Source organism: Podarcis pityusensis (genome assembly GCF_964106645.2).
Source record: "Podarcis pityusensis genome assembly, chromosome: 10".
NCBI classification, from domain to species: Eukaryota; Metazoa; Chordata; class Lepidosauria; order Squamata; family Lacertidae; genus Podarcis; species Podarcis pityusensis.
In genome coordinates, this window is record NC_138035.1 from 45,929,976 (window position 1) to 45,957,698 (window position 27,723).

General features: G+C 42.7%; 2 protein-coding genes across 5 annotated transcripts in view; both read right to left on the minus strand.

Annotated features, from left to right (window-relative positions):
* MYRFL (myelin regulatory factor like) overlaps positions 1 to 19,678 on the minus strand; it is a 35,427-nt gene extending 15,749 nt beyond the window's left edge. The window contains exons 1-12 of one of the 3 annotated variants that reach the window (XM_080972003.1): positions 19,308 to 19,673; positions 16,686 to 16,779; positions 15,552 to 15,619; positions 15,183 to 15,372; positions 14,310 to 14,398; positions 12,984 to 13,134; positions 9,508 to 9,703; positions 9,022 to 9,098; positions 6,816 to 6,926; positions 5,158 to 5,248; positions 2,688 to 2,888; positions 742 to 850 (exon numbers count right to left, since the gene is read on the minus strand). In XM_080972003.1, coding sequence (XP_080828129.1) covers positions 742 to 850; positions 2,688 to 2,888; positions 5,158 to 5,248; positions 6,816 to 6,926; positions 9,022 to 9,098; positions 9,508 to 9,703; positions 12,984 to 13,134; positions 14,310 to 14,398; positions 15,183 to 15,372; positions 15,552 to 15,619; positions 16,686 to 16,779; positions 19,308 to 19,353 — 1,423 coding nt within the window. In that variant the 5' untranslated portion in view covers positions 19,354 to 19,673. Of the gene's footprint in view, positions 1 to 741; positions 851 to 2,687; positions 2,889 to 5,157; positions 5,249 to 6,815; positions 6,927 to 9,021; positions 9,099 to 9,507; positions 9,704 to 12,983; positions 13,135 to 14,309; positions 14,399 to 15,182; positions 15,436 to 15,551; positions 15,620 to 16,685; positions 16,780 to 19,307 lie in introns of all 3 variants that reach the window. The other 2 variants (XM_080972002.1, XM_080972004.1) reach the window with 2 other exon arrangements.
* A 3,055-nt stretch (positions 19,679 to 22,733) lies between these two features.
* RAB3IP (RAB3A interacting protein) overlaps positions 22,734 to 27,723 on the minus strand; it is a 54,304-nt gene continuing 49,314 nt past the window's right edge. For both annotated transcript variants that reach the window (XM_080972023.1, XM_080972024.1), the window contains exons 7-11: positions 27,534 to 27,662; positions 26,926 to 27,038; positions 25,712 to 25,811; positions 25,534 to 25,603; positions 22,734 to 23,169 (exon numbers count right to left, since the gene is read on the minus strand). In XM_080972023.1, coding sequence (XP_080828149.1) covers positions 23,087 to 23,169; positions 25,534 to 25,603; positions 25,712 to 25,811; positions 26,926 to 27,038; positions 27,534 to 27,662 — 495 coding nt within the window. In that variant the 3' untranslated portion in view covers positions 22,734 to 23,086. The remainder of the gene's footprint in view (positions 23,170 to 25,533; positions 25,604 to 25,711; positions 25,812 to 26,925; positions 27,039 to 27,533; positions 27,663 to 27,723) is intronic.

Genomic DNA, 27,723 nt, shown 5'->3' on the forward strand with positions numbered 1-27,723 from the left:
CATTTCTCACAGGGGGTCCCTTCTGTAAGCACTCCTTGTTGCTTTACCTACAAGCTATAAGATTTATTTTATTCTTAAGTACTGTAAATATTAATAAACAATGGATTACTGACTGCTATGGAAAACAGGGAGGACCTCCCTCCAAATGGAATGGAGTATCCTGAAAAAAGGACATGGCTTATTGATTTGAATTGCAAACAGTAGCATTCTACACTGCAATATTTTGTTGCAGATTCCCTTGTCTAGGTGCAATGCCTGTATGTAGTCCCTAATATAACCCAGGGGTCTATTCCTCCCAGTTCAGACCCTTGGCCCACCTGCACATTTTGTACCTTACTATTTACTAGAAGACAGAGGCACCCCAATTTTGGAGCACCCTCTCTAAAGAGGTTGACCCAGGTACCTACTATGAGGTGTTTCCTGTGCTAGGCAAGCCCCTTTTTATTTTCCCCAACTTTCCAGACACTTTTCTGAACTTGGGGTCTTGTGTAAAGGTTTGCTGTTGTGTTCGCATTTGCATTTTAGGTGTTTTGTTCTTTTGCCCATTGCCCTGGGGATGTGATTGAAGGGCAGTCTAAAAAACACAATGCAATGCAATTGATACATTCATTAATTGGATTACTGCGTTACGCTTGACTGCCAAGGCAAACATTGCAACATTATAAAGGAAGACGATGCTGGGGTGTATTCAAGATTATTATGCCTGAAGACCTGAAAACAACAGATGATTTGATGGAGTACCTGTTTCATGGATCTGGTTAATCCCCATAACAGATGCAAACTCGGGCTTGTAGTCATATTCAACCAGCCGCATCTGTGCTATTCTTCTCAGCTGCTCATGCGTATCAACCTAATTGACCAAAGACAAGGCTTAGCGTGTTAAAATATTTAACACAGTCAAGTCATGTCAAAGGGCTTTCATGTGCACGTGCTTTTGAAGTCTGAGGTGGCCGCAGTTAATATGCCTAGTTGTTATTAAGCAGTTTTAATGCCCCCATATTCCAATTCGTATTTTGAGGCAAAGGGAGAGGCAGTGCTATTTATCTAGAAAAAGATGTGCAGGAACTCACCACGAACACCTTCCTCGCTCTCTTATAATGGCAATGGCACCCACCTGGGGGGGGGGAAAGCCCTAGGGAGAGGGTTTCCACAAGGTGGGGCACCCCATTTTTGCCAATTTCAGCTTACCTACTGAAATAATCCCACACCATCCCAGAGGCTTTCTCAACCCTCAGGAGTAGCTTTCTGAGGATCACAGGGGGCTGAAACTGATAGGGCAGGTTGTTGAAAATTGGGCGCCCTGTTTTGTACAAGTACGGAAGTGCTTTCCACTAGCGCAAAACCACCACTGGATGCAACCCAGATACAGTCTTACCTTGGTTCTCAAACGCTTGGTGACTCAAATGTTTCGGCTCCCAAATGCCGCAAACCCAGAAGTGAGTGTTCTGGTTTGCAAACATTTTTTGGAAGCCGAACGTCCAATGTGGTTTCCAAGTGAGTGCAGGAAGCTCCTGCAGCCAATCGGAAGCCGCACCTTAGATTTCTAACGTTTTTGGAAGTCAAATGGACTTCTGGAATGGATTCCGTTCGAGAGCCAAGGTACGACTGTACAGACTTCAAAACATAGTCAGGATAGGTTCCTTTAAAAATATATGTGGGGGAACTATATGTTTTAAATGAATGGTGTGGATGTGACCACAAAGAAGGACGACTGAGACATAATTTAAATATAAATTAGTGAATTTTGTACTTTTTGTTAGCTGTCACCTAGTATCACCTCCCGTTAAAAGGCTCAAGATGAGAAAAGATGGTAGAGCATCTGTCGCATGCAGAAACTTTAAAGCCCTAAACGGCCTCAGTCCTGTATACCTGAAGGAGCGTCTCCACCCCCATCGTTCAGCCCGGACACTGAGATCCAGTGCTGAGGGCCTTCTAGCGGTTCCCTCATTGCGAGAAGTGAGGTTACAGGGAACCAGACAGAGGGCCTTCTCAGTAGTGGCACCCGCCCTGTGGAACGCCCTCCCTTCAGAGGTGAAGGAAATCAGCAGCTATCCTGTCTTTAAAAGACATCTGAAGGCAGCCCTGTTTAGGACGCTGTAAAAACGCTGTACTGTTTTTAACACTTGATTGGGAGATGCCCAGAGTAGCTGGGGAAACTCAGCCAGATGGGCGGGGTATAAATAAATAAATAATCATAATCATAATCATAATCATAATCATAATCATAATCATAATCATAATCATAATATAAACTCCCAAGTTCAACGACCAACATCTCCAGGTGGGCTGGGGGAGATTCCTGCCTTAAACCCTGGAGAGTCGCTGCCAGTCAGTGTAGACAATAATGAATGAGATGGACCAATAGTCTGACTCCGTATAAGGCAGCTTCTTATGTTCCTCACTTCCCACTTAATGGAAATGATGGGGGCAACCCCTTCCCCATATAACTGCTGCCAGCCTGAGTTGGCAATACTGGCCTAGATGGACAAAATACTTTTATGCCGTATAAGGCACCTTCTTATTTTTTCCTTCCTCCCATCCCTTCTAGCACACTGCTAGTTTTTTAAGGTATGAGCAAAAGCTATGAAACATCTGGTTACTTCGCAACGCAATGCCTGCCTCTCAGTCACCGTCTCCATGAGAACATGCGCTGCTGTGTTGGGAAATTACTTCCCTGTCTTGCTCACCTCCTGGATATTCTGTTTGGCTCGCCTGTCAGATGGATGCATGACTGCTCCCATAACTTTCATGTTTCCACAGACAACCAGGGCTTCATCTGGTGCATCTGTGTTAATTCCCACTCGACCGTGGCAAACGGCGGTTTCAGGAACATGTCCTCGCTGCCAGAGCGTATCGCTGTCATTCTCAAACTGTCCAGGGTTAGAGGCCTGAAAACATTTTCAGGTCAGTAGCGTACAAACACAGAACTCGTTTTCTAAGGGGGGGAAATTAGTACCACGCAAAATCCTTCCAGAGAAATGCACCCTCATGCTTCTTTGTGACACAGCAAAATTAACAGCTGAGTAAAGACAACCTCACCCAAAAGGAGTCGGTGTGTGTTGAAATACTTTAAAGATGCAACAGGGGGCAAGGAAGGGAAGACCTGAAGCAAACATCTGGTCCAAAATCACCTCACTGAATCTTATCAGAGAGGGAAGGGGGGCAGGATGGAGGATGGGATTGGGAGCATCTACTAAAGCAAAGTGACTTTCAAAAGTGCACAACTGATATTAGACAAATCTGGCTAGATAACAAGAAGAGAATCTGCAATGGCATAAATCCCCCAAAGGGGTGTTCTGGGGCATGGCCTGAGCAGGACAGGACAGGGCAAGTGTCCCAAAAAACCTGGGACGTCCCATTTTTTCCTCTGAAGAGGATGGTGGCCATTTTGGGTGCCATGATCTCAGGCAATTTTCCCCTTTAAAAAGCAGCTTTACCAGGCCACAATATTGTGCAGCTCCCCCAAACGCACGTCTTTGGGCGCCGTGCCCAAAAAAGCACTTTCAGCGGGGATAATCGCAGTGTGAAATTGCACAAGGTCATGGCGTCCAAAATGGCCGCCATCCTTTCACAAGAAAAAGATGGCATCCCAGAAGATGGCGTCCTGGTTTTTGTCTTTGGTGTACCGGAAGGTATGAGAAGAGGCTTGCACCTATTCCAAACCCTGTTCAGCTCAGTCATGTCCTAAAAACTCAGGTCCACCCTCCATGCTGTTTCAGCCAGCAATAGCCCCTTGCCAGAGGGTCCTGAAGGAAGCTTGGAACAAGGGTAAGAGCATAAATTACACTGGCCTAAATTATGCCCTCTTCCTGTTGTTTGGATTGCTCTGTCACCTGGCAATAAATTTCACTCAACTCAGCCGGATGTAATTTTGAGTAGACATGCCTAGGATTGTGCTGTAAACACTATAACATTTCACTGGAACATCTTACCATTCAGGGAAGTGGAATGAGAATGCAAAATTAGGGCAGGTGTTCAAAATACGACGATGCTGAGATTTTAGTGATTTATTAGTGTTTATTTTAAAAAAGATCAGTCAGTCAGTATGGAATTCAAGGATTCCCATTTGTATCCAAGCAAAACAGCACCGGGGGAAGCTTTCTTTCTTTTTAACCGTTCTCTGCCATCTGTAAGTATGTGGAGCCAAGCACCTCACAATTAGAGCATGATCTGATATGCCTGTTAACCACAACTCGGTGAGTAGATGGCTGAGTTTTCCCAGTATTGCAGGAAAAGCGGAGCAGAGCTTCTCTCTTACGGGCCTTTGCTGCACATACCAAGTTAAGCAGAGATTTCAGATGCACGAGATCTTATTAAGATTTTATTCCTCTTCAGGCATTCTTAATTTGTATCTGGGGTGGCAGGACTCCGCATGACACCCCAGCCCCCTCCACCCTGACCTTCCCACACTGAGTGGCATAGTCTGGAGATGGGGGATGGAACCGAGATCAGCTGTGTGCAGTTAGCATTCCCTCTCAGTCCATCCCAATCAATGCAGGAAGGTTGTGGTGGGTTGGTAAAGGGGTCAGGCTGAGATATGTGGTCTTGTGCCTCTCCTTGGATGCAAACCAAGAAGGCCTGAAAAGGGCTTTTGTTTACATGGCAGTCATGGAATTTTTGGATGCTTGTTTTTAACTATTTTGCTTTTAGTTTGTTTTTAATTTTTAAAAAAATGATTTTACTGCATGGTTTTATATAGTTGCAAACCGATGTGATGTATTTCTAGAATGCAGCGATATATATATTTTTATAAATACTTTTTAAAAATGCCAACTTTTGAATGAACATTTGCAACCCACGCTTTCGTGGTGATCGAAATAGTAAACACGGGTTATCCCGCTTTTATTCTCACAAACATCATGTGAGTTAGCCCAGGCTATGAGACCATTCCAGTTCCAAGGGCTGGATCCACTTGGCAGCCCCTTGTAATTGCAAGGACTTTTTAGCATCCCAACTTTCACAGGAATAAAATGGAAGATAAAACATGCTTCCCACTGCAAGCACAAAGATGGGGGAAGGGAGGAAGAGGTGGGGCAAAGAGTGCGAAACCATTACTGCAGCAGCAAAGCCACCCCATAAATCTCAATAGTAATACTGCGCAGCTGAGGTGAAGAGCAGTAACAAAACACTGAGGGCCGTATCCGGCACTGGACCTACCCTGACAATGATCCTTTCCGAAACATGGGCAGCCACCAAATAAGGCTGGTCTTGACTGACGGCGTACAACCCAGCAACTAACATGAAGTACCTAAATAGAATGTTGTTGTTTTTTAAATTAGAAAATCATTTCAGGCATTAAAAAAATCACAGACATGGCCAAGAACTCCGGAAACAAAGGGGTGTGCGCCTCAAAAACAGAGAAGCTTCCTGTACTCTGTCCAAGACTTACATTACAAGGATGCTAATGCTGTCCAAACCACACCAAAGTTGCGATTTCCCTTTGAGTAAGGTTGCAAGCCGAAACCCACTTATCTGAAAGTCAGTGCTATTGAGTCAATAGCACTTACTTCTGAGCAGACATGCTTAAGAGCTTGCCTGACAAAGTCTCTCTCTCTCTCTCTCTCTCTCTCTCTCTCTCTCGCTGCCCAGCCCCCAGGGGATCCCACACCTGAAGCTGGGATTTACTTTTGAGTAAACATACTGTGACACACCACCCCAATCTCTGAGCAGTGTGAGATTCCAGGGTCTTGTGTCCTTACCAGGGTCTGTGTTTGGACAATGAGGCACAACAGAGATTGCGATGTCTTTATGATATATGGTTTATTTACACATATGTACAACCCAGTCAGTGGAAGACAGGAGTTCCTGGCGTGCTCTGGTCCATGGGGTCACGAAGAGTCAGACACGACTAAATGACTAAACAACAACAACCTGAGCCTAGATAGTGAGAGTGCAGAGCATTCATATCCCAAAAGGGTCTTGTCCTTCTGCTGCTGTAGCCTCAGATTCCAAGAGATCCCCAAACATTGTGTCTGACCTTCTCTGCAGCATGAAACAGATAGCCGACCTCGTGCTCCTCCCCGTCCAGCTTGCAAAACTGACACCTTTTCCTGTTTGCTTACCTCTTTTTCCACTGCATTCTGCCTCCCACCTTCCTGAAACTCTGGCCTTTTGTCTCTGTTAATTATCTCTCACCTCCGAGAGGGGCTTTCACCATTTGCCACCAGGGCCAGAGAGTCTCTGCTAATGGCCTTCTTTGTGCTATTTTAATGGTTCTTCTCTCCAGGCAATGACTTCATCAGGAAGCCAGCCTGGCTCATGTTTTAACATGACTTATATTTTAACATGCTAAATTCAGGCACCCTGGAATTAGAAGTGGGGTCCAGGATTAGAAGGAGACACCAGGCACCCCACAAACTTATAACAATACATACACTAAGGTTGCAATCCTAAACCCACTTACCTCAGAGTAAGGCCCATTATTTCAATGGAATTTGCTTTAAGTAGACATGTTTAGGATTGTGCTGTAAGGCTGCACATGCCGTATACATTAATTAGACAATAGATATTCATTGTTCTGAACAGTGGGACTACATGTGCAAAGGCTTACCTGGGCGTAAACCCTTCTGCATTGAATGGGACTTCTGAGAAGTAAGTTTCACTGAGTTCAGTGGTGCTTGCAAATTACGTCACACTTTTCCCATAGATTTTAATAAGCCATGAGATGTGTGTGTATATACACACACACAAATCTATATGAGAGATTTTCATGGACCAGAAAAAGAAGTAAGATAACAGAGGAGCTGAAGAGTAATGAGCCTTAAAGCATAATCACATGGTGAAATGTGTGAAATGCTTGCTGTCAAATGCAATACCTTTGGTCAGGGTTAGGTTTTCCTTTCTTCCTCATATTATTGGCTGTTGTTTCACTAAAGTGCAATCGTGCCAAGGTTACTTTGGTCACCTGGTCTCCTGGCAGATCAACTCTATAGCACAAAAGGGGAGAGCACACAGATTTCAGTTTAACTGTTAATTCACAGCAAATTTTCCACAAGGTGCCTAATAAGTTAAACTCTCAGTCCTTAACAGAGGTGAGCATTCGCCATCTATGTAGTGCACAGAATTTTTTAAAATAACTTGTAACACACATGCACTTCAAAGAGAGAAACCCCTAATTTGAGGTGGCAGTGATAATAGGTGACTTTGCTCCCCACTTCCCACACCCCAATTTACACTGCCTCTCTCAAGTATTCACCTATTTACATTGGTGAAAAGATGTATATTGCGTGGTATCACCAGATTATTGACAGATAATTGGCAAGACAATTTGTGAAGACTCATTTTTGGCTAAAGCTCTGCTGAATCTTCTTACAGCTAGATGCCCCCAGATCTCAACAGTTTTGGATTCCTTCCCTGGTGCTTTCCATCTCCCAAATGATATATCCCTCACCTCAAATACTCCTGAAGTGTAGGTGGGTTCCCATGATGCCAGACGCAGTGATAACAGCAAGAACCTTTATTTAACTACGTAACTGGGAAACAGGGGCAAAGCAGCTGCTTATATACATTCCTGAAAGCCTGGGCCACTCCCACACAAAGCATGATTGACAACTTCCAAGCTGCAAATAATGACTCAGAGTTCAAGGGCCAATGGCAGAGGCCCAAATCCTGAAATGTTTTGTGATTGGGCATCATGTATCGAATCAAAACACAGGAGCTCAGAATCCTTAGTCCAGACTCAAGCTCAGACAAACACAGACCACTGAATACATAACACCTCCCAGGAAAAAGATATGTCTTTGGCCTTCTCATCAGCAAAACAATGATGTAGGCAGAGGAACATGGAAACAGGACTGGAGCTGCCCAACAAGTATCAACTGCAAAAGAGCCCAACTAGACATGATAGCATTCCCAAGATTAGCAATTGCATGAATGGCTTGCTAAAGTAAACAGTGGGTCTGGTGGGCCCAGTTTGGACCCTGGCAGATTGCAATGGTGGAAGGGGGTCTTCAATGCCCACTGAAGTCCCAACCCAGATTGGGCCTGAGGAACACCAATACAATTCACTTTTTAAAAAATCACTTATGCAGTTACTAATTGTGGTGAATGATGTCACATCTAATTTGGTCCCCAGGCTACGCATGCAGGATCTCAGCCTACCCACAGGGAGGAAGTTGTCCTAAGGAAAGTTGTGCTATGGAAAAGTGAAAGGATGGAGCTCATTGATACTCACACTTCCTAATCCTAAAGGTAGTACTGCCACGATCCATGGATTATTGACAAATACAGACAGGCAGCACCTGAAGATGCTAAATTTAAGAATATTTAGATCCTGTGTGTACATGGGTGGTGCTGTGGTTTAAACCACTGAGCCTCTTGGGCTTGCTGATCGGAAGGTTGGCGGTTCGAATCCACACAACAGGGTGAGCTCTCAGTGCAAGGAGATAATAGGTACTGCTGCAGCGGGAAGGTAAACAGTGTTTCCGTGCACTCTGGTTTCCATCATGATGTTCTGTTGTGCCACATAACGCAGAAAGGTGTCTGTGGACAAACGCCTGCTCCCTCGGTCTGAAAGCGAGATGAGCTCCACAACCCCAAAGTTACCTTTGACTAGACTAAACCATCCAGGGGTCCTTTACCTTTACCTTTTCTGACTCAAGAGTGCACAGCTTAAACAGTTTAGTGACTTTAGCAAATGAATAGTTAGGATGTTCACACATGCCCTTGTGCCATGCCGAGAAAGCATGGGTCTGAGCAGTTTTCTGCTTTACCTGCCCTTTTTAGGCAGGGGTGGCTGGGTGGGTGGGGGTCTGGAATGGATAGGTGCCTAGACTGGAAATCGAAAGGAGCCACTGTGATATTTCTGAATAGAGTGGGATATGTCCAATGAATAACTGAATGGATACATATACTTACTTGTTAAGTACAGTGTTTTATTATGCCTTTATATTTGTTGGAAGCATCTAAGAGTGGCTGGGGCAACCCAGTCAGATGGGTGGGGAACTACTACTACTACTACTAATGATAATAATAATGGGTGGGTTTTGGTGTTTTGTGGTTTGTATGTTTGTTTTTACTTACTGAACAGGGTAGAAAGGTTTTTTGCTTCGATCAGGTTGAGATTGCTCAATGATGATTACTTGATTGGGAGCTTCCATCTAAATACGAAATAACAAGCAAAGGAGGTTTAAGACTCTCTCTCTCTCTCTCTCTCTCTCTCTCTTTCTTTCTCTCTCTCTCTTTTTTAAAACATACCAGAAGGTTTCTGTACATTAAGCTTATCTGCGAAAATACCTGACCTCCATCCAGGCAAGAAAGAGGGAGGATCAGAGTTCAAGGGCATATTCCAGCCACACAAAAACATTCAAGGAAGGTGTGAAGCAGGGCAAGTGGTGGGGGAAGGCCTGGGAATAGTCCCAAGGGTTTGGAGGGCTGTATTTGCTTCCCCATACCTGCCCTAAAAGGTAGCATAGAAGTATCTGAAATAAATTAATAATGAAAATGAGAAAGAAAGGAAGGAAGGAAGGAAGGAAGGAAGGAAGGAAGGAAGGAAAGAAACACACTTACCTTAATACCAAAAGTTTTCAGGTAAAACGTTTCTACCGGCTTCAGCCCCAAATGGGTTTTGATGAATTTTGGGTGTCCAACCACTCGAATGTAGACTGTGATCTGGAAATGGTTTTTCTTCTGACAAACAAAAGCGCTATCAGCTGTTGAAAAATTAAATCCTTTGTTTGTAACAATGTAATATCCCACATCTGGGCTGGAAAAAAACACACACAAGAGGAATCTGTAAGTGGAATAATATTTCAGCAAGTTACGTCACTCAGACAATATCATAGATGTGGATACTCCAGTAACAAATTATTCATGTCTTTTTGGAGGGAGATCTTTGAAGTAATAATGGATTCTTAAATTGGCTTTTAATGCTGTACAGGAAATAGGCAGAGATACCTAAACACCTCAAGTAGTTCCTTTTTAAGAGAGTGATTGGCTCCTTCCAGGGCTGACAGGAAGCAGAAAGGAACACTGTTGCTCACGATGCCTTTCTGACGCGGTGAGCGAAAAGGCTACTCATTTTTCTCATGTAACCCTCATTTTAAAACATCCAGTCAGATATTTATGACGGTCAACCAAGCAATAAGTCAAAATACAAATATGAAATGCAAAATCACAACCTCAGCAAAAAACCATTTATTTTAAAAAATGCCTAGCTAAGAACTAACAGCCACATCAGGTCTAAGAGACATGCTGATGTTTTGCAGCTGCTCATTAATAAATGTAGTAGCACCCTCAAGGAAGATACTCTTTAAGTATACTCTTTAAGATTGAGGATATTTTGTGTGCCATCAAACCCCCTGATGTAAATGACAGTAAAAAAATACATGGAAGATTGTTTCAACCTCCTGCAGTATTATCCAGTAGAATTTTTCTGGGTAATAAAAAATTTCCTACATTTGTAGTCTCACGAAGATTAACACCCACTTCAACTGATCTCCAGTTTAGTTAATATAAGTATGTTTCTTTCTACTTCCTCGTGTCTGTTTCACTTAATGCTAGCAACAGATCTGGAAAACTGATGCCCCGGTGTTTTCAAATTGCTTCTTTGTCCTAAAATCATAGGCATAACCTGAGACTTGCAGCAGGCTCTAGCAGGGACAAATCTAACCAAGTCTACAATCTCCCATCTTGAGACAGCAACAGCATCAAGCCCATTTTTGTCCCTCATTTGCTTATTTGTTTCCCTCCCCAACCTCCATCCCAGTCCACGGCTGTGTGTCATATCCCAGCCTGAAGAAGAATTCTGGAGAGCATTAAACCTACATCTTATTTTGTGACATTTTGTTTTGGTCCTAATAAATATACTGTGCAATGTGGATTGGGAGGTGGTCACTATGCGGAGTCACTATGAGGATGGCTGCTATCATGTGCTGTTTAAACGTGGGTTTCTACCAAATGTGAGACCCTTCTTTTCTGCTATCGTGTATGGGGCAAAGGTCTCAAAGGCCGTTTGGAAAGAAGCAGTGAATTAGCTATCTAGGACAATTGTGCCTCTCTGTCTGCATCTCTGTAATACATCACTTGAAAGCTACAGCCCAAGACTCAAAGTCTCCATTATATAGAGTCACTTTGTTCATTAAAGGAAGGCTGAACAATGATCCCTTGTCACATGGTACTGTGGAAACCCACTTTCCTCCCAGCAAATGAAAGGTGGCTCTTTGGGATTCCTCCTTTCACTTGGCCATTAGAGGTTAAAATGTATAGACTTTTGCAAAAGATTTATTTCAACTTTATGGTCTCTCGGGATGGTGAAGAAAGAGCAAATGGTCCCTTTTGAGACCTGTCACTTTCTTCATGAGATTTTAATCTATGGCAGAGAAGAGAACTGGCTCATAAATAATGTCCACTCACTTCTGGATTTGTAAAGCATGTAATAAAGAGGATATCAAGTTTCAAAGATACAAATGCCTGAAAATCAGGCTTTATCTGCATTTTTAAATGTTTCTTCTACATTGGAAAGTAAACATTTGGTAGTCCCAATATTACCCTGCTGGTGAAAGAATAGATATGCCCGGTTTTGGACAACGAAGACAAAAAAATATATAGACTGAGAAGATATTCACTACTTCTCTTTTGTATTGCGGACACCTCCACCCCAGCCCAGTCTCATATCCCTGTTCATATTATGGGACTACTTCTAAAAAGATGATAAAGCAAGAAATGGTTCTAACAATTGTGCATTTCCAAGAAATAAAATAAGGCATTCATAGATATGAAAGACTTTGGACTACTGCACATTTCCAAGAAGTAAAAAAATGTATTCATAAAGTAAGACTATATTAAGTTTTAAGCAGTAACACTTAACCATAAGTACATTGACAGTCACTTGATTTCTAACAAGATGCAAGAGCATCAGAGAGATGCCATGGTGCCTTGTTTTCATGACCCCAGCAAACCCCCAGGTGCTTATTACCCCTGATTTAAACGTAGGTACCCCTCACAGTTAGGTCCAGTCGCAGAGGACTCTGGTGTTGCTGCGCTCATCTCGCTTTATTGGCTGAGGGAGCCGGCGTACAGCTTCCGGGTCATGTGGCCAGCATGACTAAGCCACTTCTGGCGAACCAGAGCAGCGCACGGAAACGGCGTTTACCTTCCCGCCAGAGCGGTACCTATTTATCTACTTGATTTACACAATACTAAAAATGCAGCTCAAGCTACCAATCAGTTTCAGGTGAAAAATGTCTCTTATTTTCAAAGAATAAGAAGAGCAGCATTGCTGGATCATACCAGAGGTTCATTTCGGCCAGCATCCTGCTTTCTGCAGATGCTTCTAGGAAGTCCACAAGAAAGCATGACAGCAATAGCTTTCCTCATCTGTTCCTCCCCAGCAAACAATATTCAGAGGCAGCCTCCATGCTGAATGCCTGGAACTAATGGACGCAGGGTGTCCATGTCAGACATGAGGACAGAAATTAGAAATGCCATCTTGAAGGTGGCTCACCCAGTGGACACACAGTCAAGCTGAACAGTTTAACTGGGTGTGCACTGGGTGAGCCACCTGCTTGGCCTTCCTCATGTCATCTGGGTGTCTGGCATGGACACCCAGCACCCATTAGTTCCCCTTAATCCTTCCCTCCCCAGCTGTGCACACTCCCCAAGAATGCCTCCTGTGTTGCAAGGTCCCAGGTATAATTCTCACATCTCTTAAGTGGGGCTGGGGGTAACTCCAGTGTCTGAAACCCAGCAGAAGCCGTAGGAGCCAGACAGACTGTTTTCTGACTAGGGACAAGGCAGCCTACAACCTAAGAACCCAATCATTGTTTTATTCTGTTTTTAATCTGTTGGGAGCCACCCAGAGTGGCTGCGGAAGCCCAGCCGGATGGGTGGGGTATGAATAAATTTATCATCATCATCATCAAACCCATTTAAATTTGTAGTTCAAACATCAATTCAGTCTCTTCCTCAAGAGAAGCCTGTGGTGTCTATTTCTTTCTAATCTGAGCATCACAATGAAAAAAGGATGGAATGTGATAAGCACTTACAGCTTTTCATAATTATGGTTGAACAGGCTGCTCCAGGGAGATATCCGATATGGTTGCCAGGCAAGGGACGGATAGGATTTTTCAACAGACACTACGTTCTGCACACCACTGTCATACTCTTGTATGTCAGGAGAAGAATCCTTTAGAGTCACTGGAAGGAGATCAGACCATCAGCAGAGCTGTCATATTGTTGTTTCTGGGATTCTGTCAGGCTAGAAGAAGCATGCCTTGGCCCTGTATACCCAAGGGAGCGTCTCCACCCGCATTGTCCAGCCCATTGTCCAGGTCTGAGGGCCTTCTGGCAGTTCCCTCACTACGAGACATGAAGCTACAGGGAACCAGGTAGAGGGCCTTCTTGGTAGCGGCGCCTGCCCTGTGGAATGCCCTCCCTTCAAATGCCAAACAGATAAACTATTTGACTTTTAGAAGATGCCTGAAGGCAGCCCTGCTCAGGGAAGTTTTTAATGGTTCATATTTTATTGTGTTTTTAATATTTTGCTGTGAGCCACCCAGAGTGGCTGGGCTAACCCAGTCAGATGGGAGGCATATAAACAATAAATGATGGTGATGGCACCTTGAGCCATAGAGACGCTCTTGTACCATCTCTTGCTTGTTGTGCTTGGATAGCAGTTTACAGGATTAGAAGTGCAGAATCTTGGGGCCAAAGAAGATGATAGCACCCTCCTAAACAATTATGCAAGAACAAGCACTTTTGGCTGTACAACTGAAGTTCCTTTCCCTCTGTGCTCCCCACACACTCTTAAAAGATGTCCTGGGTTTTCTCCCAACGCTCCAGAGCAGATTTAGGGAGTGCACAGGATTTGTGGTGAGAGGAGAGGGAGGGGAAGTTCTGCTGCACAGTCAAAAGTGCTTGCACTAGCAGAACTACTGAACTGAATACCATCCAAGGTGTCCAGATCTTTCTGTTCAAACAACAGTGGTGCAGGGGCAGGGGGCGGGCTGATTGGCACATTGGATCAATGACAGCTCCCCACCTGGTGCAAATGTGTATATTCATTGGCGTTACACATGGGACATGTGAGCTGCACTGATCTCCAGCCCACAGAACACAGCAAACAAAAAAATAAAATTAAGGAAATAAGTCCAAGCCTTCTCATACAGGCCCCTCAGGAATGTCAGTGATCAGTTTGATAGGTAGATAGACAGATCTTGGCTCAAGGCTGGGTGTTTTTAGTTTCATGCTTTCCATCTTCCAAACCCACTATTATATTACAGTACTTTAAAGTCTCAGGTGTATGGAGGTGGACATAGCTGTGCTGAAGGATGATCCCCACCCCTACCCACAAAATATACACTTCCACTTACTTTGTCCAACATTGCCAGACCATGTTTGAAATTCTAGAGGGTCCTCCAACATCTCAGAGTGCTTTCTCTTTTTAGATACCAAGGAAAGACTAGAAGGAACATGAAGGCTGATACCGATTGATTAAAATATTAATGCAATATTTCAAAGAAAGATCATGTGACAAATGCAATCCTAAATTCTACTGAACACAATGTAACTTAGGTAAAGGTAAAGGGACCCCTAACTGTTAGGTCCAGTTGCAGACAACTCTGGAGTTGTGGTGCTCATCTCGCTTTAGTGGCCAAGGGACCCAGCGTTTGTCCGCAGACAGCTTCCGGGTCATTTGGCCAGCATGATTAAGCCGCTTCTGGCGAACCAGAGCAGTGCACGGAAACACCGTTTACCTTCCCGCCAGGGCGATACCTATTTATCTACTTGCACTTTGACATACTTTCAAACTGCTACGTTGGCAGGAGCAGAGACCGAACAACGGGAGCTCACCCCGTCGTGGGGATTCGAACTGCCGACCTTCTGATCGGCAAGCCCTAGGCTCTGTGGTTTAACCCACAATGCCACCCATGTCCCTTACAATGTAACTTACTTCTGAGTAAAACTTGCACAAGACTGAGCTGTTCAACATTTAAATGCTGCCACCTTGTGGAGAGATTGAAATCTTATTTTGTGCGCCTTAACAACATGAATTTGCTGACAGCAGCTCTTTCCTACAAAAGGAAATGCCTCTAAAATATGACGAGCCTCTGAAAGATGCAGCAGAATTTTTTCTTTCTTTTTGCAGGTGAAATTTAAATCAGAATCATTTTTTTCTTCACACTTTTTCTTGCTAATCCATGAGGAGGAAAGCACTGGTTACAGTAATATATATTTTAAATTACCTGGGGTTGTGAGAGGGTCTTAACAGGGAGCCATTTGAAGCATGATTATTTGATGGCGTTGAGTTATTCCAGGGAGCTGGTGCATTGCCTGTCTTCAGACTGAAGTCATGGTGTGAACCACACGCTTGTCCGATAGCATTTGTCTTACAAGAAGTCTCAAAAAAGTTGCAAGGGAACTTATTGGTGGGCCCTACAGAAGGGAGAGGTGCTGAAGGTCGCAACCCGGTAGGGTATGAAATGTCATAATACGTGACTGTGGAGAGAGAGAGAGAGAGAGAGAGCAGCATTGCATCATCCAGCGTCACCACTTCAGATGAACACTGGACACCCAATCCAGAATGCCAACCAATCAGGACTCACACAACCAACCTTTGGTCTGTGGTGGAGAGCAGGGCTCTGATCCTGAATCTGGCGGGGAGTCTGGGAGCGTGTTTTGCCTAGAATTGGAGTAGAGAGGGGCAGGGCAAAAAAAAAAAAAAAAGCCATTATACAGATAACAAAAATGTATCTTCCAACTTTTCTTCTTCTCTTTTTTCTTTTTTTCTTCTTCTTTTTTCTTTTCTTCTTTTTTCCTCTTCTGTTCCTACTTTCATGTATATGTGCTTATTTGAAATATATATGTATTTGCAATATTTTGCTTATATTTTGTAACAATTATGTTAAATAAACAATAAAATTATTAATTTAAAAAATGTAGTTTCTATGTGTTTACAAAAAAACCCCACAAACCTATTTGTTAGCTATGCCAAGCCATGCATTTTAATGCAGATCTACATGTTACGTGAGCTATTAAAGTCTCGTTCTGTGAGGATTCCTGATAGGTACAATAAATGTGTGGGCTAGCCCAACCCCCACGGATGGCATGATAACAAGTACTGAAGAGAAACTGTGGTTAATAAGATCTGCAATTGATTCTTGGGAAATTATGATGATAGCAGTGTTTGTACTCTTTCCTTCTCCTTCCAAAGTGAGTCTGCTATTCTAATGACCGCTGACACTTGTCTTACCACATATTCAAAGAGTTGCCTATGGAAGAGGAAGCAGCACAATCCAGAACTGATAATATTGCCCCTTTCTCGGCATTGGCATGGCTCCATTAAACAGGAGCTTGGGGGACATTTGCTGTTCTCTCCCTCCCATTCCACAGGATATTTCTAAGTATCAATTGAGCCGTTGAAGATATTGGCTCAGGTCCTAAGTTCACAGCGGAAAGTTTCCCATTCCTTGCTTGCCACTACGACCTCTCCCTGCCACAAGCCTATTCAGAATGTATGGGGCTCTCTTGAACAATGTGGGGTGGAAGACCCAGGAGCAGGGATAAAATAAATTTCATTGCTGTTTAGCAGCCATTCATTTGTCATTTGTCCTTGAAAAACCTGTTTTGAATAAGGCATGGATCTTCACCCTGTTTCAGGAATGGCGCCTCATCCCTGCCATTATTTGTGTGCGATTTTAAGAAATTGGTGGAGGAGGGAAATGATGAGGAAAACTTTTCATACTTACAGGCTTCCAAACGATTCAAAGTCACTGTCTATGAATTCCTCCAGCATCCGTGTATCCACCAATGCATTCTCCAATGCTCTGTGCACATCTTGCCCTTAAGATTAAACATGGAGAATTTGGGCTATGGTTTTCGGCTGAAAAAAGCTGTTATATATTCATTTTTTCGGTGACCACATAAATCTCCACCCCCATCATTCAGCCCAGACATTGAGGTCCAGCTCCGAGGACCTTCTGGCGGTTCCCTCCCTGCAAGAAGTGAGGTTACAAGGAACCAGGCAGAGGGCCTTCTCAGTAGTGGTGCCCGCCCTGTGGAACGCTCTCCCATCAAATGTCAAGGAAATAAACAACTATCCGACATTTGAAGGCAGCCCTGTTTAGGGAAGTTTTTGATGTTTGATGTTTTATTGTTTTTGATATTCTGTTGGGAGCCGCCCAGAGTGGCTGGGGAAACCCAGCCAGATGGGCAGGGTATAAATAATAAATTTATTATCATTATCATTATTATATTATATTATTATTCTGACTTCAAAGATTCCAGGCACAATAGTATTATAATGTCAAAGGGGGAGGGGGACTACAGAACTGCAAGCAGCATAAATATATATATTAGTTGTCCAATACTAAAAAACAAAGTGAATTATTCTTTATATAATTATAGCTTAGAAAATATGGGATGTGAGAAACCAGAGGCCTTTCTCCTGGGCATGGTCGGCCAATTGGTGCCAAAGAAGGATAGAACTTTTTTTATGTACGCAACAACAGCAGCAAGAATACTCATCGCGAAGTATTGGAAGACACAAGATTTGCCTACCCGGGAAGAATGGCAGATGAAGTTGATGGACTACATGGAACTAGCGGAAATGACTGGCAGAATCCGAGACCAGGGAGAGGAGTTGGTGGAAGAAGATTGGAAAAAGTTTAAAGACTATCTACAGAAATATTGTAAAATTAATGAATGTTAGAAAAATGTTGAAATGAAGTTATATGGCTTTAGTAGAAATATTATAAGGAATTAAGTAGAGATAGGTTAATAGAGTATTAAAGGGGGGAAATAAGGTTAGAATGAGTTAAGATAATTATAGGATAGAAAACAGAGGAAGATGGAAAGGAATTGCTGAAATAATTAACAGAAGTGGAATACAAAAAGGGAGGTGTGAGGAGGTCGTGGAAATAAGTGAATGAAAGATGGGATAATGAAATTGTCTGATTTATTTTATTGTCTTTGTCTTGTTTTGTTAATTTGATGTGTTTTATTGTATTGTTTTTCTTTTTTTTTTCTTTTTTTTTTAGTGTTTTTGGAAAATAATAATTATTATTTTTTAAAAAAGAAGAAAATATGGGATGTGGCTAATGTGAATATGTGTGAATATGTGGCTAGATTTCAGGAAGATGTTTTGATTAATATGCATGTAAAGTTGCTGCCAGAGGATTTTAGGGTTTTCTGAACAAGATGACTACAAAGTTCATTCTCTTATCATTGTTCATTTAAATATTTTTAAATGTACAGTCGTACCTCGGCTCCCGAATGCCTTGGGAGTTTAATGTTCTGGCTCCCAAATGATCAAAAACGGGGAGTGTTCTGGTTTTCTAATGTTCTTTTTTTTGGAAGCTGAACAACGTCTGGCACGGCTTCCGCTATTGTTTCCAGCATATCTGCGAAATCGGGAACCAATTGGAAGCCGCATCTTGGCTTCCAAACTTTTCAGAAGTTGAATGGACTTCCGGAACAGATTCCGTTCGACTTCCAAGGTACATCTGTACTAAGATTTTTAAAATTAAAACCCCACACGCATGCAGTGCTGGATAAGATCACAGCTTGAAGCTGCATACAGTATGGTGAACATTCATGTGTGTTAAAACCTCAGGTTCAAATCTCTACTCAACCATGAAGTTTACTGGATGGGCTCACACCAGTGATCATTTTTCAACCTAAACTTCCTCACAGGGTTGTTGTGTTGTAGTCATGCATGGCACTAGACCTAGACTACACTACCATTCTTTAGGCACCAGGAAAACACGAAAATATTAGCCATTTTAATGGCTTTATGTCTGCTCTGAGGTCTGTTTACATTTTCTCTGTATTGAGTTACAGTGGTACGTGTTACAGATGCTTCAGGTTAGACTCCGCTAACCCAGAAACAGTACCTTGGGTTAAGAACTTTACTTCAGGATGAGAACAGAAATCGCATGGTGGCAGTGGGAGGCCCCATTAGCTAAAGTGGTACCTCAGGTTAAGAACAATTTCAGGTTAAGAACAAACCTCCAGAACGAATTATTAACCCGAGCTAGCACTGTATTTGATTTTATGCTTCATATACTCTGTAGTCCCTGTAGTCCAAATATGAAGCATAATATATAAATATCATAAATGAATCAATCTCAAGTTCCTGGGAGGTAAGGCAGGATATAAATATATTAAAATATGTTCTTTTCTACTCATTCACATGGCCCCAGCCACTCAATACATGTGCTCTCTTTGGAAATGAAATTGGGAGAATAGCCCAGCAAAAAGTCGTCTTTTGGTGTATATGAATAAGGAGTTATCAGAAGAGGCAATGAAAATACAACACACTCCCTTAGCGCAGACAAAACGTTCTTTTACTTTAGCCGCTGGCCACCTACCTTCGAAGAACTGTTGAAGAGCCTCATTTTCACCCACAACATCCATGGGCAAGTAGGAGGAGGAGGCAGTTTGCACCCCAAACCACTTTGCGAGCGTTCAGACTTGCTCAGCTAGTTATGGAGAGCTGGCACTTTTTCGAAGGGCTGCCAACATGTCCAAAAAAGATCTCCTTCATTCTTGTCATAACACACAGTCTACGTGTGCCGGAGAGAATCCAGGACTTTTGCAAATGAGCTCCTGGTCAGATTTGAAGGTTTCAGCACCAAATAAAGATCCTGCCACAACTTTAGGACCAAAACTTGTACAGTATTTTCCCCTTACGAAATGCTGATCCCAGTAAGTGTTTCCTTCCTTAAGGACCTTTACCCTTTAATTCCCTCGGCTATGCGGCATGTGTGCAATTAAGAAGGCAACAAAGGTTGCTTATCTCTTGCCTGTCCTTCCCCTGCATGTGTTTATGTATAGCTAAGGTAAATGCTATAAATGGAAGTATGATCTGATTTTTTGCTTTTTCTTTTCTTTTTAAAAAGCTAGTCTGAAGATGCAGCTATTTCTTGATGATCAGTCACGGTTCAAGATGGCGCTTGTTACACCACTGTGCTACAATGGTTAGACTGCTGAGCTAGGATCTGGGAGACCCGAGTTTAAGTCTCCACTCAGCAATGAACTTGGCTGGGTGAACTTGGGCCAGTCCCTCTCTCTCCACCTAACCAACAAACAGAGTTTATTGTGAGGGGGAGAAATATGTAAGCCACCTTGAGATCCTTGGAGAAAAGTTGGGGTATGAATGTTACGATACATTCATTCATAAATCTGTTTTGTCCCATTTCTGCATTAATCTGATTAAACAACAACAAAAAATCTGTATAAAAGTTTAAAATGCTCATTTTTATCTCTATATACATTTCCAGACATATTTTATCTTAAAATACAGTTGACATTTGGGTTGTTGTTGTTTTCAAAGCCAACACCTGTATAGCAAAGCAAGTGTAAAACCTGAAGGATAATTATATTCCAGTCTGCATGTTTAAAGTCCAGGAAGTGAAATGCAGAACAAACTTCATTCTTCTCCACCCACAGTTGCACTTCTTATGTACTTTATGTATAGTACCAGAAACCTCCAATATATTTGCCGTGTGTGTGACAGACCAACCTGTATTTGGTAAAATAGTTAATGAAGTTTCAGGCAGCTTTAATTCCTGTGCACTTTTTTGCAAAATGAGCATAACTTTTAACTTTGCAATTTACCATGGACAAATTCAATGATATTTGGAATCCATTCTTACGAATACTAATAGGTCAACGTCTGGTAAAGTACAATAACCACCTTGTAAAATATAGTTTGGGGGTTTCCCCCCCTCCCCCCTTTATTTTCCCTTCTACACATGTCTCACCATGTTTAGTGCACATATAATTATGTACTTTTTGAACTTTCAATAAATATGTTTTTAAAAAAAGAAAAACAAACAAATAAAACTTTGCAATTGTCTTTTTCCATTTTCCCTCATGGCAGGAAAACAGCAAAACTTTTTCTGTTGAGGAAGGGAACTCCAAGGAATCAAGTCCAGCTTACAGCCATGAAGCACACCTAGAACCGTGGGGAACCGCAAACCAGGGAGCCAAATGCAGCCCTCCTGGCTGCTTCTCTAGCTGGTCCCAGGAACTCTCCCCAGACCACACTCCATACCAGCCCTGTTTTTTACCCTCCTTTTGGCCTGGCAGGAATGTGCCACCAAAACTCTGGTCTTACTTTTTGCTTACCTAGCTGGAGGACAGAGAAGACTGTACAAATGTTCATATGAACTAGCCTACTATACGATAGTAAGACTCACATTCATTTCTCTGCCTGCTTTTGTGCCTGGCCCTGCCCACCATTAGCATGCGGCCCCCAAACTCCTTGTTGCTGGCATCTGTCTGACTCGGGAGACAATGGAGGAGTTCATCTTTGACACCCCAACTTCTTACGGTTATGCTTAATACACTATCATAGGATGGAGTTGTATTCTAGTCCTACTCAAGAGTAGACCCATTAAAATCAATAAATAACTCAGGTTCATCCATTTCAATGGGTCTACTCTGAGTAGGGCTTTGGTGATTTTTTGTAGATCAGCTTGGATGATGGACATTACCAAAAAGGCTTGCCCATCATAAGGATATTTGCAGAGTACCATAAATAAAGATGGAATAGATGTGCAAAATATGCAGATTGCCTGTTTAGTTACACAATCCGGATTTAATAAAAAGCAGCATCTGGCCACTAGCAGCGTGGTTATGTGACTAGGCCTCTGGGGTATTTTAAACACGTTTATGGCCATACCCTTGTAAGTCATATGCCAAAAGCTCAGATGCCATGAAAAGATGGCACAGAAGGCAAGGGAAAATGGTCTAGTATTCGTCAGAGTTATTTTCTTTTTAAAACGCTGAATGGTTGGGATATGTACACCTTACATTAAGTGCACAAGCATTTTATTTAGGTTCTGGAAGGAAATAGAACTGGTGCGTAAATTGTCACTCCTTGGAAGCTCATATGGGAAAAGGGGTGGAACACAGAATGGCGTAAGATAAGAAAACATACAAGATAAACCAAGAAAGTAAAAGATTCAATACAGAAAAAGAGGTCCGGGGGGGGGGGGGTAGGATGACTTGAAGCTAGCTGCTGGGAGCCACAAGTGGACAGAGGGGCTGTTGTACCGAGTCCTTGCTTGCAGGCTTCCTATAGGCATCCGATTGGCTACTGTGAGAACAGGATGTTGGACTAAATGTCCAGAAGGGATTTCTCATGTTCTCCACTCAGAGGTAAAAGGCAAAGGACGTGGGTGGCGCTGTGATTTAAACCACTGAGCCTCTTGAGCTTGCCGATCAGAAGGTTGGCGGTTCAAATCCCCACGACGGAGTGAGTTCCCGTTGCTCTGTCCCAGCTCCTGCCAGCCTAGCAGTTTGAAAGCACACCAGTTCAAGTAGATAAATAGGTACTGCTACAGCGGGAAGGTAAATGGCGTTTCCATGCGCTCTGGCTTCCGTCACAGTGGTCCGTTGAACCAGAGGTGGTTAAGTCATGCTGGCCACATGACCTGGAAAGCTGTCTGTGGACCAACGCCAGCTCCCTCGGTCTAAAAGCATGATGAGCGCCGCAACCCCATTGTTGCCTTTGACTAGACTTAACCATCCAGGAGTCCTTTACCTTTACCTTTTTACTCCAGAGGTAAACCCCTATAAAGATATTTCCAACCCCATAGACACCAGGTGGGTAATTTGGGTAGTTTTACTATTTCAAAGCCCTAGTTTTTGGTTGGTATTGCCATATATATTTACCCCAAGCTATTAACACCAAGTTCCCTATAGTAATGGGAATATCTGTGCAGAAACATGCCCCTCACAATTTGCAGAATGCGCACTTCTCCTTTTAAAGTTCGACACCACAGGACTCAAGTTTGAGTTAACTTTTATTAAGTCGAAATCCTACATTATAAACTCTCCAGAACACAAAAATGAACACAATATTTGAACAGCATCAAACCTGCGTTTCTCAACTGTTAAAGTTACAATTGCTATAGTACACCTGAAAATCCTCTTGCCTTCATTTCAAACGAAACAATAATGTCCATCCTTAAATAAAATCATCTTGCTGAACTCCAAGAGTATGTGGCGCAATTTGCACAGGAGGAGAAGCCTTGGACCCTTTTCAAAATAAATATCAATGTTGTGACAAGGATTTTGAACCACTCCGAAGATATGTACATATATGGAAGTGCATGCAAGCACCAGAAAAGTGTAGCAGTTACAGCTCTTCCTTGTAATATCCGAGTTTTGCCAGCGACATCTCTTTCCTCAGCTGCATAACCTCCCAAAACATCTGATCCACTGCACAAGAAGGAAAGAAAAAGCCCAATACATTTTAGTTGCAGCTAGATTGGTTGTATAAAAGGGAAATGGAAGCATGTGTTTACTATGGTGAACTGTTGCTGTAAGAAAGCTTTGTTCTTAGGTGTCTCAGAAAAATTAACTCATCATCTCAAGGCTCAACCAGTGGACTTTGCTGCCACTTGGAGGACTTTTGCCATGCACATAAACAAACATATGAAGCTACCTATCCCAGTGAAGCATGACTTTATTGGGCAACACCTCTGGCATCTGACTTTGTTTGACTGTGTGGTCCAAATCATGCCCCCTTTCACTCAACCCTACTTAGCAACATTCTCTTTTTTCATTTGCTGTCTTATGGCTCCCTCTCTGCTTTGTACTTACCTTGGTTTTCCACGAAGTGATTGTTTTCGTTTTTCCTTTACAGTGGTACCTCGGGTTACATACGCTTCAGGTTACAGACTCCGCTAACCCAGAAATATTACCTCAGGTTAAGCACTTTGCTTCAGGATGAGAACAGAAATCACGCAGTGGCGGCGTGGTGGAAGCGGGAGGCCCCATTAGCTAAAGTGGTGCTTCAGGTTAAGAACAGTTTCAGGTTAAGAACGGACCTCTGGAACGAATTAAGTACTTAACCCGAGGTACCACTGTAGTGTGTTTAGTGTTATTTTACTAAGATTTACTAGTACTGCTTTCCTTTTAAAGTTTTAACAAAAGCTAAAACGGAAAACAGACAGGTTGGGGAAACGCATCTCCTTGAAAGCTCCCAGCTTTGTATACTTATCTACTTTTGTATACTTTCATGTTATTCCTTCCCTTTTACAGAATGCAAACTGGTTGCAGAAGTCATATGTGTCAGACAAAGACATTCCAAAACATTAACATACTAACATTAAGTATCATCCACTGCGCCAGGAACAGGGGCTTTTTTTCCTTTTCTTTTTTTGAAAGAAAGAAAGAAAAGGGAAAGGGTCTTGAGTTTTCAGATATTAAAAATTCAGTATTTAAAAATAATGCAGCTCGAGAGCATCGCTATAAAGCTTGGCTAATGCATTTTGCATTAGAAACACTACTAGCCTCTCATCAAACTGCCGAGGGTTCAGTTTTCTTACCAATTTAATGTGGGCGGGCACAGGGGAAGGAGAGAACATATACCAGACTTGGTTCGAACAGGGGTCCACCAAGCCTTGCCCGTTGGTGCAATCTGAGTTTTCAGTAAGTGCCACAAGCAGTACCCACCTCCAATCACTTTTCCCCGCCCCCCACTGACACCCCTGAGAGATAGAAGGGAGGTGGGCAAAGATCAGATCCAGTGGAATTCATCTGAGCCTTGGAAAGCATTGAAAGCTGAAAGAGGAAGTGGAAAAGGGTGTCAATTCTTCCAACTTCCTCCTTCAGCTATGTGCTTTTCAAGGGTACCTTATGTCACCTTATGGCTAAGAGGCAGGGGAGGAGCTCAGAGTCTTTGTGGGCACCAGACAAGGATGCCATTATACCCACTCGTACCATGTTGGTGGCCCCTGAACCACAACTATAAATCATGTGTGCCTATGCATCGCATTCCCCAAATTTACAACATTTGTTAGAATCCTCCCCCCCAAAAAATATTATTCTTTTCTGGTTATTTTAAAGCATAGGGAGAGAAAATTATCTGGTTACACGGCATCCAGTGATAACCTGGCAATTTATAATTTGGATTGCAATCTGTTTTTCGGGACACTTCCTAAATCTTACCAATAGTTAGGTGGTATAAATCTTATATTATTTCAGGCTTAGTTATGAAGAATTCTCCTCGCTAGCTGTATTGCTTCTTGTCCATATTCCCAAAGTACAGTTGTACCTTGGAAGTCAAACAGCTTAGTTTCAGAAAGTTTTGGATCCCAAACGTCACAAACCCGGAAGTGACTGTTCCGGTTTGTGAACTATTTTTGCAAGACAAACGTCTGCCGTGCTTTGGTTTTCGAACATTTTGGAAGTCGAACGGACTTCCGGAACAGATTCCGTTCGACCTTCAAGGTACGACTGCATATGGTATATGCATAGCCCTAGAGGTTGCAAAGCAGGGATGGGGAAGCTCTGGTCCTTTCTGATGTCGTATGACTCCAACTCCCATCAGCTCAGTCAATGTTGATGGAATGATGGGAGTTGTAGTCCCAAACATCTAGAAGGCAATGTTTTGGGAAAGGTTGCTGTAGAAGTCTTTGCTCAATTAATGGAGACCCAAACCGGAGTCACTTCCAATAACAAGTAGGCAATCTTTAGGGTCAGAAAAGTCTCAACTACAGATAGACACAGAGCCTTCCTACAGTAAGTTCACCAGTAAGTAATTTTTGGTATTTGCATTAGACATAGATCTTTACTTACCATCTTGCTGCTTCACAAGCCCCTGTTGTATATACCGAATGTATGTGAAGAAGTTACATACAGATGTAATCTGCACAAGAGAGACGCAAGAGTTATAATTTAATATACTTAATTGTGCACATTACACAACTGTCTGCTCCATGAGCAGAGTCAAAGCACAGGGAGCCCCAATACTTACCCTATACCTACAGAAAGGAGAAATATAGTAATAGTTGCTTGAGTCCCCCAACTTGATTCTATGCTTGCATGTTTTACTTTGTCCGCTGAGAGCACATTTCCTGTATGGATGGAACAGAAAAGTAGTTTGTTTGTTGTTGTTTTGAAACCTATCTAAACTACATGAAAACTGAGGTACAGTTGCCTACAATTAAACAAGAAATCTGCAATCTGATTTTACACTATGATTTACAGACACCACTTGACATCATGAATGATAGTTGTGCACAGTGGTCATGCAGCTTTCACGCTCTCTTCCTCAATCGTGCTTATTGAGTCCCAAAATCTCCTTCAGAGAACATCCACCATAAATTCTCAGTCACTTAATGTGCCTCAGGTGGACAGCAGAGGTAAGGATATCCAGTAAGCCACTCTCAACTGTGGAATATATTGCTAGCTATAATTTCAAAGTCAAGACACAACAAATATTTAAAGACAACTGAAAGGACTGTGCTTATCACTACTTTCAGCTATTATGTAGCAATATATATAAGCACTTGCAGTATTTACAGAGAGAGAGAAAACTATGTTATGCTAACTTTATAGTACACTATCAAGTTGCGAGAATCACACTAATAAAGCCCGGGTCCCTTCCAATTCCATGATTCTATGGCAGTGACATGGCACTTGGTACTTTATACCAAAATGAATCAAGTTTGAGTAATCAGTTCCAAAATGTTAGCGCAGATTTGAAGTAATTTCTGGCAAAAAGGGCCAGAGCTGGCAAACCAGCTGTTGCAGGAAAAAGGGATACTAGCCACCAAGGCCACTTGAGCCTCCAAGACAGGTGAGGAGGACCCCCAAAGTACAGACCTGCTCCATCCTAAAGAGAGAAACCCCACCCAGGTCCAGCTGCCTCCCCAACTCCTGAGCCTGAGAACTCAGGACACATAACACCAATTTTCCTCAAAGAAACTCAGGACAAGGCCTGCCCCACAGTTCACACAGCAGCTGCCATTTATGTTACTATGCCTGAATGCACATGCACATTGTGATTCTTTGGCACAAAACAGCTCACATGGAAAAGAAACCCTATGGCCCTTTTCTGCAGCACCCTATGACATTTCTGGCCCTTAGCAAACCTATGCCAGTCATTTCTGACAGGCAGGCAGACATTGTTTTGAAATAGCATCTTCATGTCTCTTGCACGATCCGATTCCACCAGTTTGAACATACTTTGGTCCTCCACATTCAACCGCAGAAGCTTTCACAAATCGAACAGGTTGCAAGCCAACTGGTTCAATGCTTAAGGTATTGTTTTCCACAGCTTCCAAGACGGCAGACGCCAGCTGAAAATGGAGCACGGAGTTTAGATCTGTTGAAATTTCCTAAAGATATTAAATACAAAGCATGCTACCCTGAAACAACTGCACACTTAGGCTGGATCTAGGCACATCAAAAACGTGTTTCGGAAAACACGCTGTAAACTTTGTAACGGGAAATCCTGTTGATGAAAGATGGGGCATTACAGCGCCATCTGGTGCCACAGTGTTATAACCCATATAAAACACTTTTTCTTTACTAAGGTAGCTGAACCCTGAGTCTCTGGACAGCGAGCATCCGGATGCCCGTGAAAAACCTGCAAAGCAGGTTTCTAGCAATTGGCATTCAGAAGCATTCTGCTCTGACCATAGAAGCAGAAAGTAGTAACCATCATTGTTAGTAGCCACTGATAGCTTTCTCCTCCACAAATTTGTCCAACCCACTTTTGAAAGCCATCCAAGCTGGTAGCCATCACTGCCTCCTAAGGAAGAGAGTTCCTGTATATGGTTCCAAAACGTTACCTCACTTTTTGAGAAGGTCAAACATGGAAAGATATCTTCCTGGTAGATTTTATCCAGGAAAGGGCATGCCCTGTCCATAGTGGGATCATCCTTCCAGGATCTGAATTCGTTATACAGAGCTAAGTCAGCCTATCATTATAAAAAAAAAGAAACAAAATGAAAAAAAGAATCCAAAATTCATACTAAAGTC